Below are 19655 nucleotides of genomic sequence, written 5' to 3'. Positions count from 1 at the left end.
AATGGTGCAGTGCTTTATTGATTAGTACGTATTATAATGTTTTATCCGTATTATTTCAATTGGCACGTAAAAATACCACTATTACTCACGTGAAACCCCTGTACCATTCCACGTTGTCCATGAGACTCCACGCCGTGTAGCCGATAACTGGAACACCATCAGTGTATATCGCCTCTAAGACGGCTCCGAGGTATTCCTACAAGTAATACGGAACATTGCTGGTAGTGAAATGAGTTCCGGACGATAAGAAAGGTTACTATACTTGTGTGGAAATTGCTACTTACAGTATAGTACTCGATGCGGTCAGTGTCGTTGCGTCCTCCGAGATTCAAGTGACCGTTCTCTGTTATAATGATCGGATATCCTGGATATTGAGTGGCAACCCAGTTAAGTTGTTTCCGAAGTCCCCAAGCATGAGACTGAAAATTAAGATACATGTTATATAACTTATTCTTATTTGCACCTGTTTGCTCAATATGGATGCTCAGGGGTTTTATGTACACATTAGTTACAATGTGGTGGCCTTGTTGTTCACATCATTTTGTTCTAACACTCATTCTAATAGAAAAACGCCTTAATATGTTCATAATTTAAAATAAAAGTAGATTTTTGCAGTTTCTTAAAGTTAATAACACAGTATATTAATTCCAACATCTTTCTTCTCTCGGTACCACCCATGTCTACAGTGAACACTAATGTATGTGCGCAGGGATATTTCTCAGAAGAAAAAGTCAGCGTTAGTTCTATACTAAGATAAATTTGGGAGAAGAGCCACCACCATGGTACAATGTCCACTGATAGGAACTTTACGCCGCCACCTCTCTTCCTCTTAGTAACTGCTTCTTCAACCAGTATTCGAAGCGGTTACCTCTGATGTGAGTGCTACTACGCAGGCGTGCGTTGGCAGCCCCAGAAACTGAGTGGGTTTCTCTGACTATCAGTTCGACACTACTATCGGTCGTTCCGAATAACTTGTTTTTTAAGTTTCACTTATTTACACTGCCATTCCGTACCTTCCTGTGATGGATCACATGACGAATAATATTACGCATTAGATGTGTACAGAATGTAGACATAATTGTTAACAGTCCTTTGGTATAAGCTGTAAAATAAAGTTGGCATTAAATTACATTTTGCTGTGTACAAATAGGCTCTATGTGCGGTGTATTTCATGTGTAGTGACAAATTTTTTTAGGTATAATGTTTATTTTCAAGCTCGTAATTTAGTGTATAACACATTTTCTTTCAGATTTTAGAGACATTTGCGAGCCATTTAGCAAAGATAATTAATATTACACTGCAGACGCTGAAGATTTTAATAACAAGTAAAGTATATTCTCTTTTTTAAAACGTAGCTACACAAGTGCTTCGATGTAGTGAATAACTTCAACTAATTCCTCAGTTAATCGTTTTTTAAACATTATACTGATTTATAAACAGTTCTTTATATTGGTCAGCGTTACATTGTATTACACATATATTATTTAAATGTATTTGAACAGATTATTAGCTGGGAGCTATTCACAGAAATGGAATTTCAGAGACTTCTCAATTCGATCGCTTTCCGAAAAAAAACGTGAGAATTCTCATTAGTTCCAGAATATAGATGGTACTTTATTTATACAAAGTCAGTGCCACTAATGTTTTTTAAAGTATTCCAGCGGTTCCGATGGGAACTGCAACCAGCGTAGCACAAGGCTGTGAACGCTGATCGTGAGTGGAAGAAAAGAACAAAACTGTCGGGAGCATCAGGGCTTTCAGTCGTCAGCGTCCATGATTACAGAATCAAATAGGAGTTTAAATGCCATGGCAGGCGGCTGGAATTGTATACCCCTAAGTACTTCACCGTAGGCCTGACATGCGACCTCTCTTGGTTGCTGATGATGTAAACACACAACACGCCACCATCCGCTCGCTGGTAGTTTCTCAGACACAGCTGTTTACATGAAAGACTCTCTTCATTTTCCTCATTTAATATCTAAACAAACGAAGACAGACGATTGAAGTTTTACGTCCTAATTTCAAGTTAAGTTAATTTGAGATGGAGCTTTGATCAGATTTATTACTACTGGAGGGGAAGGAAGCGGCCAAGACCGTGTGAAAGCAACATTCCAGAGCTTGCATGGATGACCGCACAAATCCGATGACTGGATGCCTGACCCAGGAACTGAACCAAGGTCTCTTGAATGTGCGTTCAAGGCCTTAGCCATTGCATCATCTGGGGTTTGCAGAACTGATTTTGGTATAGGCACTGCCATTTTATAGCTAAGTCGTCGCAAAATAAAGAGGGTGTTCAAAGAGAAGGGTGTTACCCGATATTGCCTGTAATTTTCGGAAGGTGAATGTGTATATTGCTTATGCGCTGTTACAGCAGACATCAGAAGCTTCTCTGTACCGTTCGCTTTCTTTGACGCATTTATACAAAACTGTACACATGGAGCACTAACGTTGGTGTATTTTGTTTGGAGACTTTTATACAAATCTGCACAGAGAAAGCAAAAACGCCGATATGTTTAGTTTGAGAACCTGGATTTAATGAGCTTTGGAAACTTCTGAAATATAATGGGAAATGTTTAGATGACTGCAACGACTGAGCATGTCTTGATTTGTTAATATTATATTGCCTGTTAATTTTCTCTAAACTACCTATCTCTGGCGGATAATCACTAACAATGGAGGCAGAAAAAAATATCCAACAACTGAGGCTCAGTTATACAATTAAAATTTAAGCCAATAGTTTCCCAGTGTGTCAAAATGCATCTAACGATGGCTCAGAATTTTCGTGACAATGTAAGGAAACTCACTGAAGAAGGGATATGTTAATGTGGAACCCAAGATACCGCGGCGACTGCGAAAGCTCGGTCACGCCAAGCCACGGAGTGTGTATGTGGACAGTTCCATGTAAATTCCTACTTCCTACTTACAACCACGTTGGTGGCATCAGGCTCTACCCATGGCACTGCTGCGTCACTTACATGTGTAAAACCACCTTTTATCAGTGACTGTGTGTTGCATCGTAGGGTTGTGTCTGGTGTTAGTTACTACTACCCCACGTCAATACAGATGCTTAATTTCGGTCGGAAAGAAGCAGGGAATTGATGAAACAACTGACACATCAGATTCTGTCAGTAGTGAAACTGTCAGTGTCCAGTTCAAGTAGCAGCGAAACACCAAAGAAGACTAAACCATAATTTAGTTAATATAGGTCCGATTTTTCAAAACTCGATATTGTGAATTCTGGTACTGAGATAGAACCTGCTTCTCAGTGTGCGACTCGTTTCGGAATGCTTCCAAACGTATGTATCATACTATCGAAACTTGTAACGCATCTATCATCTAAACATCGTGAATGTATAGGAAAACCTCTCGATGTCTTTCAGGTCATAAAAAGAAATTTTTCTATCACTAAATCCACCGTTTAAAAGTCTTCAAAGTGGAGCGTACTAAGTGCCAGAGCTTTTTATTACCAACCTCTTTTAACTGGAAATAATGGGTCAGCTCACACAGTGCGAGAAGAACTTAGTATACCTACAGGAAAAGTTGTAAGTATGCTTTGTTTGATGAAGAATGTACCCAAAGAAATCAATGAAATTTCTTTATCAGGTACAGCTGTAATAAGAACTGATGAAATGCGTAAAAATGTGAAAGAAGCCGTTAAAACTGCTTCGAAAGAAAGCGAATATTTTTCATTGTTCCTTGACGAGTGTGTAGGCTTTCCTGGTCAGGCTAATTTATGAAGTTTTAGGTCGATATGTGTCGAATGGCAATTCTGAAGCAGAACAGTTGTTTCGGTAATCTTTTCCGACAAAATAAGCTGATGAATAGCTTTTCTAATCGGTTGACAAATCTGTGAAAGAAAATGAAGTAGATTAGAAAGAATGTGGGTTTGACAACTGATGGGCGCGAGTTACGTCGCATTCAAACTAGCATAGTCGACAAAGTTAGCATCGAGAGGCTACTGTAGATAACGGTTTGGACGAATGTCTCGTAAAGATCTTGGCGATGCTGTAGAAATCTTCAACTTTATTTAACCAATTTCAGTGGCTGCCGAGACGTGAAATGTTGTCAGGACTTTATTTATTAGTGGAGATTGTGATGGAAAACGTGCAAGTTCCTTCTTAGCGTTCGTGATCGATGAAAACTAGTTTAGGCGGTTTCCATATCTGTCGGTGTCCTCGACGTTCTGGAGGGCAACGACTTTTATAAGTTTTTTGTGCAACACAAACTAGAAGTAATTATAATGAAACTTTAGCGATGTGCTTGAAAAGTGGAATAAGATTCCTTGGACTTTTTTCTAGTCTTATTTCTGGGAAACAACGAAATGAAAATCAATGAAACGACAGCTACAATCATAAGAGATCAGCTAAAATCTCTGACATCCAGCCTCAAGTAATTTAAAATGATGTGTTTTCATGCTTATTATGCAAATATTTTTAATAGATCTAACTGTAAACGTTAATTTCCCTTCAACAGAAATTTCATTGAAAACAGTTAATTTCCCAAATACTACATTTTGTATAACTAATACTAATGCACTTTAGTCATTTGTATTATACCATAATTGCATATATTCTTGTTCATTCGTATGAGTGTGAAACCCCTTAATTATACTTACTAGGGCAGTATTTAAGCATTTTAATGTTTATTTTCGGAACTACTTCCCTAAAACCGAGGCTGGAATACGATGCATCAGAAATCTCTTTGAAGAATGGTACCAATAAATAATTGAAAATGTCATCATCTAAAGAAGGCTCGTTAGTTAAAATAGGACGTGACAAGTGTGTAAAATCAATTTCTGAAACAACACCATTCCTCTCGTTCTGGATATGTGCTTGGCAATAGTATGCAGCAATTGCCAAAATTGTACTGAGACGATGACTGGCTTTTCACCAACCTGTTAACATGAACGATTCTTTTCAGCTTAATTTTTTGAAAAAAATCGATACAGAAATCGACTAAATGTGGAAGGTGATTTGAGGCTAAAATTAACGGTAATAATCTATATACTGATTGTGAACAAACAATGTAAGAAATCCCATTGATTTGTTTTAAGGTTGACCACTCGACTTTGAGTTTATATACTGTAGTGACAGTTAAGTGAAGACAATAAAAACCTTGCCTTCACAAAAGAAAAATATTTTTCAATGCTTTTGGGGGATGTACAGTATCATTTAATAATTATGCTTATTGACATAGTGAATATGATTCATATACGAGGAGTGACCTAAATACACAATGAATAATTTTATTATTAACAAAATTAATAATTTTATATGGAATTTTATTAAATCTTTTTTGAAGTACTATTGGATCAATGTTGAATATGGAAGCATTTCTTGAAGATTTATTTTAGAAGGGCGTTCAGCTACTCTGTCGTCACCCTCTCAATGTCTGAGTCGGTCTCAAAACGTTTTCTTTTAAGCACGGTTTTATTTTTGGGAAGAGCCAGAAGTCGCATTGTGCTAAATGTGGTGAGTAAGGCGGATGTGGACCAACAGAAACACGTTTTCTGGCCAAAAAGTCGGGAATCAAAAGCGAGATGTGGCATGGCACACTGTCCAGATGAAGAAGGAAGCTATTAGACAATGTTTCTGGTCTTTTCCTTCGTATATCGTTTCCCAGACTTGGCACTACGCGTTAACAGTTGTCCCCCGTGGAGCGAACGCTCATACAACTATGCCCTCAACATAGGAAAAAAATGAGTATGCCTTTCAAATTAGATTGTAACGGCCGTACCTTTTTAGAGTGAGAAGATACACTATTTTTCCATTGGTAACTCTAAATTTTTGTCTCAGGGTCATACTCAAGGACCCAAATTTAATATCCAGTAACATTTTGACATGAAGACCGGATCTGAATGAAGACGAACCTTCAATTCCGTGCAGACGGACACACGACTTCCCTTGTGTTCATCATTCAAAAGTATGGGAACATTATTTGCACTCACTTACTTGACATGTTAGAATGCTTTTCACGGACCTGTATGAATTGCTATAATTTTCAGTAAGCGCTAGAATCGTTATTCGCCTGTTGGAATGGACAATTTTTGCGACTTGATGCACGTTGTCTTCTGTTGTTGTGGTTAATGGACTTCCTTAACGTTGCACGATCGACTCTTTTCCTCTTTTAACTCGCTCATATCACTTGCAAACAATCTTCAGCGTTAGAGTATTATCTTCGTACGCCAACTGAAACATTTCGTGAGTGTCTTTGGCACATTTTTGCAATCAATGTTCTCGTGTTGTTCAAAATCCATGATGCGCAACGGACACCATAAACGAACCACACTCTACCGTCTCTAGACGCAGATTGACGACTCAGAACGTGTTCCACGTTCACGCTGCTTGTCTCAACGGATCACGCTTTCGGCCAAATTACATCAAATGGTTGTAGTGTCAGTCAGGCCACGGTATTGTTTGACGACACCTTATCTGTATCTGTCGGTTGTATATCTGTATACTTGTATATTTAGTTACTGGGCCTCTAAGATTTTTTTATTAAGTAAGTGGTCTGCGAAGCTAAAACGTTTAGAGACTGCTGAACTATCCGTTAACACCATTTCTGCTCCTTCGTTTGAATTTTTAGTTCTGTATTAACAGTTTATGTTATATGTGTGTCAGTCTTAAATTTTCATTGTGTATTCGTTAATTCTGAAATGGGTATAGATTATTGCTTCTTCTGGGAATATCATGAAGTTACATTGGGGCTCAGCGTTATTCATCTCTGAGTATGAGTCAGTGGTCAGTAAATTATATTTGCAAGCTATACATGTTCATACCATCTTTTGTGACTGTAAGAAAAGTCTAACTACGACGTTGATTACAATCGCAAAAGACAGCATTGGGTTACACAATTTGTATAGCTGCGACTGTGGAAAAAGAGGCTGGAAAACAAAGAAGACAACATATAAATATATATTCAATCATTAAATTCAAGGATGACTTTATTGTTAAGTTTATCAGCTTGTGAAATGCACTTATAGTACAATGCTGAATTGCACAAAACTAAGTAGGCTTGTTAGTTATCTTGGAGGTAATAATAATTATTATTATTATTAGTATTAACATTTCAAAAAAAATTATAAATAACTGCAGGCTTATATTAATAGAGGGATTCGCAAAATAGTAAAACTGTAGGAAAAAATAATTTAAAGCTGATTCTGATTCTGTGTCGCATAATATGCACTATTTATTATATACTATTTGGAAAGACATTGTAGATGAAAAACAGTTATGATAATCTACTATCGAAATTAGGAATAGTTTCAACCGGTAATATAGATTTTTTGATTAATGACAACGAAACTACAATGTTTCATCACGATTATTAGCTTCAGGGATTAAGAAATGTTCCGTTCCATGTCTTTCTATACTGAAGGGCCGAAGAAACTGTTAGACATACATAATACCGTGGAGGGCCCCAGCGAGCACGCAGAAGTGCCGCAACACGACGTGGTATGGACTCGACTAATGCCTGAAGTAGTGCTGGAGGGAACTGACTCTATGAATCCTGCACGTCTGTCCATGAATCCATAAGAGTACGAGCGGGTCGAGGTCTCTTCCGAACAGCACGTTGCAAGGCATCCCAGATTTACTCAATAATGTTTGTCTGGTGAGTTTAGTGGCCAGAGTAAGTGTTTAAACTCAGATGAGTGTTCCTGGAGCCACTCTGTAGCAACTCTGAACGTGTGTTGTCGCATTCACCTCCTGGAATTTCCCAAGTCATTCGAAATGCACAATGGACATGAATGGATGCAGGTGAACAGACAGGATTCTTACGTACGTGTCACCTGCCAGAGTCGTATCTAGACGTATCACAGGTCCCATATCATTCCAATGGCACACGCCCCACACCATCAAAGACTCTTCACCAGCTTGAACAGTCCCCTGCTGACACATACGGTCAATGGAATCATGAGGTTGTCTCCATACCCGTACACGTCCATCCGTTCGATACAATTTGAAACGAGACTCGTCCGACCAGGAGACATGATTAAGTCATCAACAGCCCAATTTCGGTGTCGATTGGCCAAGGTGAGGCGTAAACCTTTGTGTCGTCCTGTCATAAAGGATACACAAGTAGGCATTCGGCTCCGATAGCGCATATCGATGACGTTTCCGTTGATGAGGATCGCACGGTGACACTTGTTGATGGCCCAGCCTTGAAATCTGCAGCATTTTGCGAAAGGGTTCCACTTCTATCACGTTGAACGATTCTCTTCGGTGGTCGCTCGTCATGTTCTTGCAGGATCTTTTTCCCGTCTCAGCTATGTCTGAGATTTGATGTTTTACCGGGTTCCTGATATTCACGGTACACTCGTGAAATTGTCGTACGGGAAAATGCCCACTTTATCGATGTCTCAGACATGCTGTGTCCCGTCATTCGTGCACCGACTATAACATCATGTTCAAACTCACTTAAGTTTTGATAGCAGCGGAATCGATCTAACTACTGCATCAGACACTTTTTGTCTTAGATAGGCGTTGCCGACAACAGCGCTGTAATCCGCCTGTTTACATATCTCTGTATTTGAATATGCATGCCTGTTACAGTTTCTTTGGCGCTTCGGTGTATGACGACCTGCAGTGTTTCAATGCAGAAGCCTATTCCCCTGGCTGGATGGAGCCATGAGTTATAGCAAATGTGCTATCACCATATTCTTGTCTTAGTAATCGTCAATTTGTGAACACTCATATGTCGTCAAATGTCTTTCCACTAACACATTGCTACACCTTGTTCAAGGAGTACATTCAGCTTACCTCAGGAGCCGATGTAATTACGGCGGTGTCCCGCTTTTTGGAAGGGTTGTGGCCTCTGATGCCTGGCGTCACGAAAGTCGCGTTGTAATTATTCATCCCAAAGAAGTCTGCCGTACCTGTAACAAGGATTATTTCCCCTGAGTTCAAGTAATTGATAAACCCAAACAAAAGCTCTAGCGTTACGAGCAAATGTAGAAAGTTTTATTTGACACTCGCTCAAGTAAGGGATGCTGCTATTACGTAGTGACAATGCTATAAAAACTGAACACGAATAATGATTTACGTGAACGCGTATCAAGAAGCAGATACATGCGGAAGTAACCAATGCCGATTTGAATCTTTCATTCGGTCCCTGATATCGACTCGGAGAGTGCAAATGGTAGTCACAACGCGCTAAAGGCTGCTGTGGAGTACAAGTCTTGTCCAGTGCACAGTTTAATCTTGTCGCCACTAAATTACCTTACATTTAACCACTGAAATCGTATAATAATTGTTTGGTATCCTCAGTAAATATTTCATTAGCAACTATTTCTCACCAGCCATAAGCAATGAATTAAAAAGTGGACATCGAATACTTACAGACATTTGCATTTCGTATGTTTCTAAAAGATTATATGATCCAAGTATTGAAAACCACCAGCGTTCTGTGTTACAGGAAACGCTTTGTAAACGCCATGCGTAAAATGGTACAGAACATTTCTATTACAAGAAACAGTTGTTATGTGTTGCAAGAAGATAGAATATTGTGACGTGCAGAATGGATCTGTAGTTGTTCAGTGTTTCCAGGAATATTTTGGAATCATATCACTTTAGTTTCTCGAACGACACTGCTATTACTTGTGAATCTACGCCGCCAACTAACACCGCGCTTAAGGATTACGGATGCGCACAGACAGTCGCTTTCCCCTCGCTCTATTTGCGAGTGAAACAGGAGGAGAAATGACAAGTAGTGGTACGGGGTACCTTCCGCCATGCACCGTACGGTGAGTCACGGAGTGTCTGTATAGATGTAGACGTAGAAGGCATCCATAAAGTAGCGTTCTACTACTGCATTGGTTAACCTTTGTGTAGGCCTTCCACTATGTTCGAATGCACTAATTGTGGAATTATTTTCCGTTCTTCGTTATGAAAGATGGAAAACTGTTGTGGTGATGTGAGCAATCAAATGGAGTAAGCCTTGTTTTGTGCAAATCTGTTCGATTTCAAATTGTTACCATTTGTCGGAAACAAGCACTCTTAGTACCACCTCCACAAAATTCCACTGTCGCTACTTACATGCTAATGCGAGTGCCACATCATTTACTGGAACCCTGCAGCCCCCTCAAAACTTCGGGTTACACAATGTGCTTTGAAAATTTTTTGTTGAGGGTGCTCCCTTGATGATTATGATGCATACCTACATGGATTGTGCATAAGGGGATATGGAACGAAGTTCAAGTGGGATATGTTAGACGAAAAAATCTCCGGGTGGGGGGAGGGGGGGGGGGTAGGAGGGTATGTCTCCCAGAAATTCAGTGTACTCACGAGTGACTGCACAGATTTAATGTAAATCATGCTCAGCAGTTGTGCAATGCTCTAATGTGATGATTTTTAGCGGATGGTACCTGAGTGCTGCGATTATAGGGCATATCATCTCTAGAGAAATAAGTTCCATCTGAGGTAAGTACAAAGGCGACAAAGAGCGAATCGCTCATACACAGCTGCGTAGTTCATTGACGCTACAGGACGAGAAGATCGAAGTCCCGAGTAGAAAAAACATGATGCTTTCTGTAACTGATAGGGATGAAGCTGCTGCTCTCACATTATTTGTTACAGAGTGCGTAATTCCCGGGAAACGAGTCACTTATAGTGTTGACTCTGTTGCCTAATCCTCTAAAACATTTACTGTTTCCTTAGAGACGAGAATCCTTACAGGTTCTCTTCGTCTTACACTTTTGGTTGCGTAGGCAGACGTAACACGGAATGGTTCAAATGATGTGGTGTAATATTTTTGTCACACACAGGGGGTGGTCATAAAACTGTAATTTTCTTCTCGAAAATAATCAAGTTGCGACAATAGTTTCGCCTTTGTTTGCAGGTGTGGGTCTGTAGTCCAGGTACACACTGTAATCACCGTGACAAAGTACAATAGCACGCCGCCGCAGATGGCAAAACAAAATTTGGCAGCCCACTAATAAAGCGGAGCGTAGTGCGATGATACGTTTTCCACATTTGAAGGAAAACAGTGCTGGAACAATCCATGCCGAGTTGAATGAATTTTATAGCAATTATTCAAAAGCATACGACACAGCACCATTGTAACAGAGGCGCATGTAATACAGCGACAGTAAAGGCAAACATTAAATGCCTCTTGCATTTGTAGTTGAAGTAACATGTATTCGATTTTTCTATAAGTAACGAGATATCAGAGACCTACTGAAACATAGGCTCGTTAGTATTTGTGTATCTATTAGAAACTAAGGTGAAAGGATTTGTGTATATTAATCTTATGTTCGCAGACCATCAGTGATGTCAGTTATTTAGAAATTACTTTATTTGCTATCATATTCACAATTTCAACATTTACTTCTTCTTCAGATAGCCTATCCTTATAATCTCCTCGTGAAGTTAATGATACATTTAAGAATTTTATATTTCGTAAACGACCGGCAGCCTCAGAAGGCAACTGATATAGAGCTCCACTTTCAGTACAGGGAGTGGTTAAACAAGCAAGAGTCCCTCCCTCCATCAGCATGAAGCGAACTGCAAAAAAGTGAAATAATGTAGACAAGTATCGTAGGAGATGTGGTTAACATTCCAGTAAGGATGATGGTGTTGGCAGTATATGGCCTTTACAATCAATACTCGTGTAGCGTCCAAAACTGTGGTATCACCATTGTGGTTGACAAATTGTTGGATTTCAAAGGAAGAAGTTTCAAAAATCTGTGTCTTGAGCCTTACTTGACATTTCACATGCAGTCAAGAATGCTTCCTTACATACAGCGTCACAGTATGAAACAAACTAATCTAAATGATGTTTAAATGGAAGTTTTCCCAGCAAACAGGTTTTTATTTCTTTCAAATGTATGATGTAACAAGATCATTGTTCTGCTCAATATGTCGGCAACAAAACTTGTTGATGTATGCCAAGAATTTCTAGTGGGACACCACATCCATTGTCTATCACTTTCAAGTTGCGACATGACTCACTAGCAAAATACCGCTAGAATTACTGGATCTAAGTTTGAAAAACATATGAGAATAACTATTTACATCACAATCACGTGGGGCAGAAGTGGAAATCGTTGTGTCCTCACTTGTTGAACCCCAACGATCTTCCACTGCTGTACGTTTGGTTACTCACCCCTAATGTACTCGATCTCTTCCTGTGTGAAGGTTGGTAGCCTTGATCGGGGCCGTCCCTCAGCCTTGCTGTTGGCATCCACTTGCTGTCGAACAACGGCTGGGTAATCCCCATCCTTACTGTAAATAGGATGACCAAACATACCCATCTGCAATACAGAATTACACGTCAGTTTTCTCACAATCATCAACGTCCTACATACACACCTTTAAAGTCACGTGAATACTATCTGCAACAATCTCTAACAAACTAACACTACACTTAAAAGTTACAGGAAATCCAACTGGTTGACGACAGAGCTACAGCACCCACCACAAACTGTCGTGCTCTTTCAGCTGCCTCTGCATCCTCTGTCGAGTTAGTCTCTGGTTCAGGCCAATCCATATTAAGCGTAATTCCCACGCTACCTGGGAAGTATGTCAAAGCAACCATGGGAGTATAAATTAGATTATGTTACATAGATCAGTGTCTGAAGTCATTAAATTGGTGCACATAATAATACTGATGGATCAGAAACTACAATTTCAGCTTATACAAAGTTCTCCAACATAAAACAGACTTTTATCTACATTTTTATTTTGTGTATTTCTTCACGTAGTTACAAAACATTTATTTAGTTGTATGAAATTATTATGGTGTAAGTACAAAGTGCTGTAATAAATAATATACTGATAGTTTTATTTCTAGATTTGTAAACCCAGTGGACATGGCTTATTTACCTTGATTTCGTGATTTAGAAGAGCAAATCGATTCCTCATTGATATTCATGCCCATCACTAAATAGTTCTGAAGGTCGTTTTAAAAATATAACTTCCAATCCTAAGGTATGTAATGCTTTCAGTTTCATTTACAACATTTGGTACACAAAAACATATATTATACGACTTCATTACCGAAAGTGTAAGAACGAGTTCTAATGCAACAGTTAACTAGCTGTAGACTACTACAGATATTGCTAAATTATTTATAGTGCCATTTACGTCTTTAAAAACTAAACTTGCGTCATGCGCAGAAGACGAAAAAGTAGTAATCTCTTATATTTGGTCATTTGTTATTGATGTGTATTAAGGAAAATAAAAGTCTTAGAACTTGAACCTGTAGCATCCACGACCTTGCAAAATTGCGATAAGATTCAAACCTGTTACACATTTATACTGAAGACAGGTTTCTGCTTCACAGTTGCTAGATTATTAACGAGCCATTGTCGAACTTTTTTTCCTAATTCTAAAATATTCGAAGTTACCTTTTTTTGGGTCATCAGAATTCCTCTCCTGTACCAAACTCCTCATCCCATAGTAGCACTTGTAACCTATGCCCTCAATTATTTGCGGGTGTGTTCCAATCATTGCACTCCTCTACCGTTTTTATCCTCTACACCTCCCTCTAGTACCATGGAAGTTATTCCCTGATGTCTTGAAAATGTCCTACTACACTGTCCGTTCTTCGTGTGATTGATTTACATGTATTCTTTTCCTCGTTATTTTGGCAGAGAACCTCCTCATTCATTGCCTTTCAAGTCCACTTAATTTTCAATATTATCCCGTAGCACCACATCTCAAATGCTTTGATACCCTTCCGCTCCAGTTTTCACCCAGTCCATGTTTCAGTACCATACAACGCTGTGCTCCAAACGTTCAATCCCAGAAATCTCTTCCTGAAAATAAATCCCATCATTTCAACAGGCATCTCTTGGCCATGAATGCCATTTTAAAAAGTGCTAATTGGCTTTTGATGTCCTCCTTGCTCCATCCGTCATTGCTTATTTGAAGAATAGGTAGCAGAATTCCTTAACATCACCTACTTCGTGATCACCAGGCCTAATGTTAAATTTCTTGCTGTTCTCATTTCTACTACTTCTCCTTGCTTTCATCTTTTCTCGATCTACTTTTAATCCATGCTCAGTACTCATTAGACTGTTCATTCCATTCGGTACACCTTGTATTTCACTACCACAGAGGATAGCAATGTCATCAGTAAATCTTAACGTTGATATCCTTTCGTAATTGCCTCTTCGATGTAGAGATTGAACAGTAGGGAAGAAGGACTACAGCCCTGTCTTACGTCCTTTTTAATCTGAGCACATCGTTCTTAACCTTTAACTCTGATTGTTTACTCTTTGCTCTTGCACATAATGTATATTACCCTTCTTTCCCTATAGCTTACCCTTATTTTTCTCAGAATATCGAACATCTTGCACCATTTGACATTGTCAAACACTTTCTCCAGGTCGACAAATCCGAACAGAACATGAATATTGTTAAACCGAATAAGATTCCTAGTAGTACTCTGCTTATCGTTTAACTCCGCAAGTGACTCACACAGAAAAAAAATGGTCTGATCCTTCGTGAATACAATTTGCATTAATGGGATTAATTTTAAGCACTAATATAGCCCTGTAAAGCTTTTAGATAAAACTAGTGACGATAAAAATGTAAATTTCCTGGCAGGTTAAAACTATGTGTCGGACCGAGACTCGAGCTCGGAACATTTGCCATTCAGTGGCAAGTGCTATATCGACTGAGCTACCCAAGTACAACTGATGTCCCGCCCTCACAACTTTACGCCCCCTAGTACTTCGTCTCCTATCTTTCAAACTTCACAGAAGCTCTCCTGTGAACCTTACAGAACTGGCTCTCCTGGAGGAAATGATATTGCGGAGTCGTGGCTCAGCCTGAACGGAATTTTCGCTCTGCAGCGGAGCATGTAACTACGTTACAGCAGCTATTTTAGTTTTCATCAAATCGACACGTTCCTCCAACTTTTCCTATGGCACCAATGTCTACGCAACAGGCCACACAATTTCGGTTAATTATGAGCCGATGGTTTGTGTACGTACAGCTAGAACCAGATAGCATCAGAGATGAGTTTCATCTGGTCCGAATGAGTCTTGTTTTCTGCCCAAGGAATCAATGTGTATTTACTGTCATGCTTTACAAATAACTGTACCACGATACCGGTCTTGGAATTTAAAAAAAGTTTACATAGTCCGCAACCTCCGTGGTGCCTTAATTTACCGTTAAGTGTGCGATGAAAGTCCAGGGGAAAGTCCTCCATAGCCTAATGCTGGCCCCAATGGCATATGAGCATGTGGTGCCTGGCTGACGGAATATTCAGGCACAACCGTAGACCAAGTGTAGCAAGAAACGTTATTCTACCGACCAGGAGACATGTTTCGATTACTGGAGGACCCACATTCAATCCTAACTGACGATGTCGGTAGGTTAACATGGGAACCCATCGGTTTCTTTCGATGCAGAGACTAATTTTCAACAATGTACACTAATCGTTGTGCACTGACACACCAGTATTTGCATCAGCGTTGCACTGTGTCATAAGCTCTGCCGCAGATCGCCGTCTATCCTAATATACACAACTGTTAAGCGTCTGACGTCAAAGTTCCGTAATGAAGCATGCACTTAGAATACCTTGTCACCTACTTAGTGTTTCGACGTCCTTCAGACATTGCCAGTGACGATTGCACAAAAACAGCCGTTTCCGAGATTCTTATTCCCATGAGACAGGCCATAACAATCAGTCCTTTCTCAAAGCCACTTTTCAGTGGACTTCTCCACTTGCAGGCAGTGTCGACGCTTGACCGATTCCTCGGTCATCGCTGCCTCGCCTACAAATCTGGTCAAAAGCATCTGAAGATTAAAATAGGTGGTATACACCCTTCAAGTTTATGACAGCTTGAACTCTCTTCTCTGGGGACACCTTCGTCGACGTACATAGATGACTGCTCATTCTTCCTCAGGAGCTGAATTAGAGTATGTAGCGATGTTGGATATTGGTTCTGGAGCGAAGTCGATGTTCTCATAGCAAAGGTGTTCCATTGTGTTCAGGTGGGGACTTAAGACAACGCAGAACATTTCAGGAATGATATTGTCCACAAACCACAGATGTTGCCTTATGACGGGTTGCAATGTCATGCTGTTATAGTCATCGTCTTCGAACCATACTTTTAGTGTACAGAGTACACAATGTTGTAAAATGTATTTATGTACCATTTACTGCTTTTTTATACACAATGTGGGGACCACGTAAAAAGCTCAAAAATCATCCCCATCATTCCTGGGTATACACTGTTGGCTCTGCAAATCATGGCAGGTAATGTTCTCCAGGTATTTTCCAAACACAATCCCCTTCCACCTGGCTGCACTATTTATCACTCGTAATCACTTGTTTACAATTATCCTCCACCCAGTGGCGTCACTCTCTACACCACTTCAAAAGGGTCGTAGTACTGGCTACGGAAATGCACGATTCACGAGAAGGTGCTGTACAATTGTAAGCATTTTGAAGTTTTTATGCACAGGTACTGTGCCAGTTGAACTGCTAGCAGCACTTTGGAACCCATGAGTGATTTATTCCGCTGATTTCATCTAATTTTTTCAACCACCATCCTGTACTCTTGACGATCCCCGGCCGTCCGTACAAGATCTCTTGGTTTAGCAGTCGTTGATACTTCGCGTTTCCACTTCACAGTCACGTAACCAATTGCTGTCTTGGGCAGCCTGAGAAGGGTTGAAATATTCCTGACATATTTAGTACCCAGGTGATATTGTATGACAGCTCCACATCCGAAGTCACTGAGCTCTACTGATAGACCCACTCTGCTGTTACTGCTTCTCTACCGAACACACAGTATTGGTCGTTTCCTTTTACACAGGCACACCCGCCTTTCAGGGCATGTAGTAGTGACCTATATTAGATAGGTGGATGTTTGTACGTACGTCACTTGCCACATTATTTAATGCAACACCATAAAGCAGCATTTAATTGGGCAGTGGTAATGATATGGTTCTCTATTGTATTTGTCTAATACAAGAGCTGTCAGTATCGAAAGGGACATCCATGTTGTCATGAGGCACTGACCGTTCTGTGTGGCTCTGTACTGCTCATCGTAGAGGTGCCAGACCCGGGCGTGAGCTTTGATGACGGTGTGTGTGGCCAGGTAGTCGCCGATTCCCGGAGCACGCTGACCTGGTGCACCCCACGGCACCGCGTAGCCTTCCACGAACTGATGGGGCTCGTTGAATGTGATCCACCATTTCACCTGTGGAACAATACATCGTCAATTATTTTGCCAGGTAAAGTGAGGCTACAAGTACACTGGAACTTTTACTTACCCTATCTCCGAAGTTCTCGAAGAGTATCCTGGCGTATTCAACGAAGTAGTCGGCCAGCAACTCATTGGACCAGCCTCCGATGTACTGCAGTGCTTGGGGGAGGTCCCAGTGGTACATTGTTACCTGCAGGCGGCATACAGTAGTGTCAAACTTTATAAAACGACGTATTTTTATCGATTTCTCGCTCGGTTTTAGGAAACCAAGCGAAGAACACGTTTGGCGACACCGTCTCTGGGTGGTCGACTGAATTCTCGCGCAATGGCCTGACTGGTTAAATTCAATACTAATTAACTCGGAATCGGCGCAACACATCGAATTTTTTTAATAAATATTTCTTGGCACAATCTGCCGCGCATCATACTTACAAGCTTTCCAGGCTGTTTCTCTATATGCGGAGTGTACTAGAACTGCACCAACAAAATTTCGGTGGTTTTTCAGGGATACTATGTGAGCAGTTTGGTATAAGATACCCACGGTCTCCGTTGGTACGTTATGAGGGGTGAAAATTAATAGGACCGACAAATTGCAGGTACGCATTTCAGACTGGAAATGGAGGAAAAACGTCCTACGAACATGTATCCCGAAATGCACCGTTCCCATGGCAGATGGCACTGAAGAATGAAAGTTCCTTTGTCCACGTGCCATGTGCTACTTGTATGTTGCAGGAAAGTTCCTCTGACCACGGGGCGTGGGTCCCTTGTGTGCTGCAGGCGGTGTCATGAACACAGCGTACTTAAGCAGCAAAAATGGTTCAAATGGCTCTGAGCACTATGGGACTTAACTTCTGAGGTCATCAGTTCCCTAGAACTTACAACTACTTAAGCCGAACTAACCTAAGGACATCACACAAATCCATGCCCGAGGCAGGATTCGAACCTGCGACCGTAGCGGTCGCGCGGTTCCAGACTGTAGCGCCTAGAACCGCTCGGTCACCCCGGCCGACCTTAAGCAGCAGAATGGTCCGGTATTCACGTCGGGTCGACAGGTTGCACGGTTATACCAAAGTAAGTACCCTCTCAGACACCAGCTATATCACACTACGTTCATCTGTCTGAATGGATCCATGATCAGACAAACGTGCAGAAAGGACTTGAAATATTGTGTAATGTCGTTAGCGTCAGTGAGCGTACTTGTTTGTGTACAGCCGTGCTGCCTTTCGACCGTTTCCATCTGCTTGGCCGTACACAGACACAATGTCGGCTTGTTCCCTACATGAATACCGGTCCATTCTGCAGCTTAAGTACGCTGCGTTAACCAAACCGCCTGCAGCACACAAGTAACAGACGCCTCGTAGTTAGAGGAACTTTCATTCGTCACAGGCATCTGCCATTTCAATTGACCATTTCCAGACACATTTCATAAGATCTTTTTTCCTCCATTTCCAGTCAGTAGACCGTCCCTGTATTTTCTGGGTTTTACTAGCGTTCACCCCGTGCACCAATGAAATATTTATGATTTATCGTCCCTATTAGTTTCATTTATGGGAAAATATCTTCACAGCGGTGAAACAAACTGTAATACGTCAACACAAAGCACAGAGTAATGCAATGAAGCAACAGCCTTGAAACAGATGCAAACTATCGTCATTGGGTTGAATTGAAAGGTAAATATCTCTACATGGCGTCGTTGAGGCACTCTTCCATTGCATTCAGTGAACCCATATACGTACGAACTGCATTTCGGCAAACTCACGAACAGTAAACCTCTAGGTACTGCTGTGTATAGGTTCTAGCAAACAACAAATGCAGCCGAAAAAAATGAGTCACATTCCAACCATAATAAATGCTATCTTAAGGTAAAAGAGTGACTTGCGTTTCACCATTGCCAGCAAGTCAAAAACATGTATAATGTATCGTGAGTGACTGTAATAAGTGTTTCCTATCAAGACACACAGTGCATGTCATCGACATTTGCAGTGTTACGGAGATATATTCAATGCAGTTGCGGTACAAACCAGACAAAAGACAAAAAAAAAATATACAAAGACAAATGACGGAATTACTATTAGTCTGAGTCTGTAACGACCTAGGTGTGGCCACCCGTCCCTTTAAACCAAAATACTCAAGAAATATCGCTGAACGGCTCCCGAAATGTTGTCGGTGGATTTTTGGTTCACCCTGCATTTATTAGTGTTATGGATCGTCGGCGAAATATCTATAGGCAGAGGACAAGATTGAAATAAGAAAGCACTTGGAAAAAATCCGATGTATACTTTTCAGTGGAAACAGTAATCGATTAAGGGAGACAACGGGAAACTAAATCTGGACCGCCAGTTGGAGAATTCAACAATCGTCTTCCAAACCCAAATACTTTATCTTAACCACTGTGGCGTCTCCCGTGGTGAGAGTCTTAGTATTATTAACTATAATGCAAGTATTATAAGCTTGATAATGAGAGAAGAGGTCAATGGCAGTTGTGCTATAG

At 40.6% G+C, this 19655-nt stretch overlaps 1 protein-coding gene across 1 annotated transcript in view; it reads right to left on the bottom strand.

The window, feature by feature from the left end:
* The window catches only part of LOC124622475 (myrosinase 1-like), a 33894-nt gene that overhangs the window by 4605 nt on the left and 9634 nt on the right, over positions 1-19655 (bottom strand). The window contains exons 4-10 of the mRNA XM_047148183.1: positions 17232-17354; positions 16978-17158; positions 12415-12509; positions 12103-12250; positions 8760-8875; positions 285-419; positions 90-196 (exon numbers count right to left, since the gene is read on the bottom strand). Of these exons, the coding sequence (XP_047004139.1) occupies positions 90-196; positions 285-419; positions 8760-8875; positions 12103-12250; positions 12415-12509; positions 16978-17158; positions 17232-17354 (905 nt within the window). The remainder of the gene's footprint in view (positions 1-89; positions 197-284; positions 420-8759; positions 8876-12102; positions 12251-12414; positions 12510-16977; positions 17159-17231; positions 17355-19655) is intronic.

This window comes from Schistocerca americana, chromosome 7 (genome assembly GCF_021461395.2).
Source record: "Schistocerca americana isolate TAMUIC-IGC-003095 chromosome 7, iqSchAmer2.1, whole genome shotgun sequence".
Taxonomy (NCBI): domain Eukaryota; kingdom Metazoa; phylum Arthropoda; class Insecta; order Orthoptera; family Acrididae; genus Schistocerca; species Schistocerca americana.
The sequence above is the reverse complement of the archived record's forward strand: the minus strand, read 5'-3'. Positions and strand labels throughout refer to the sequence as shown.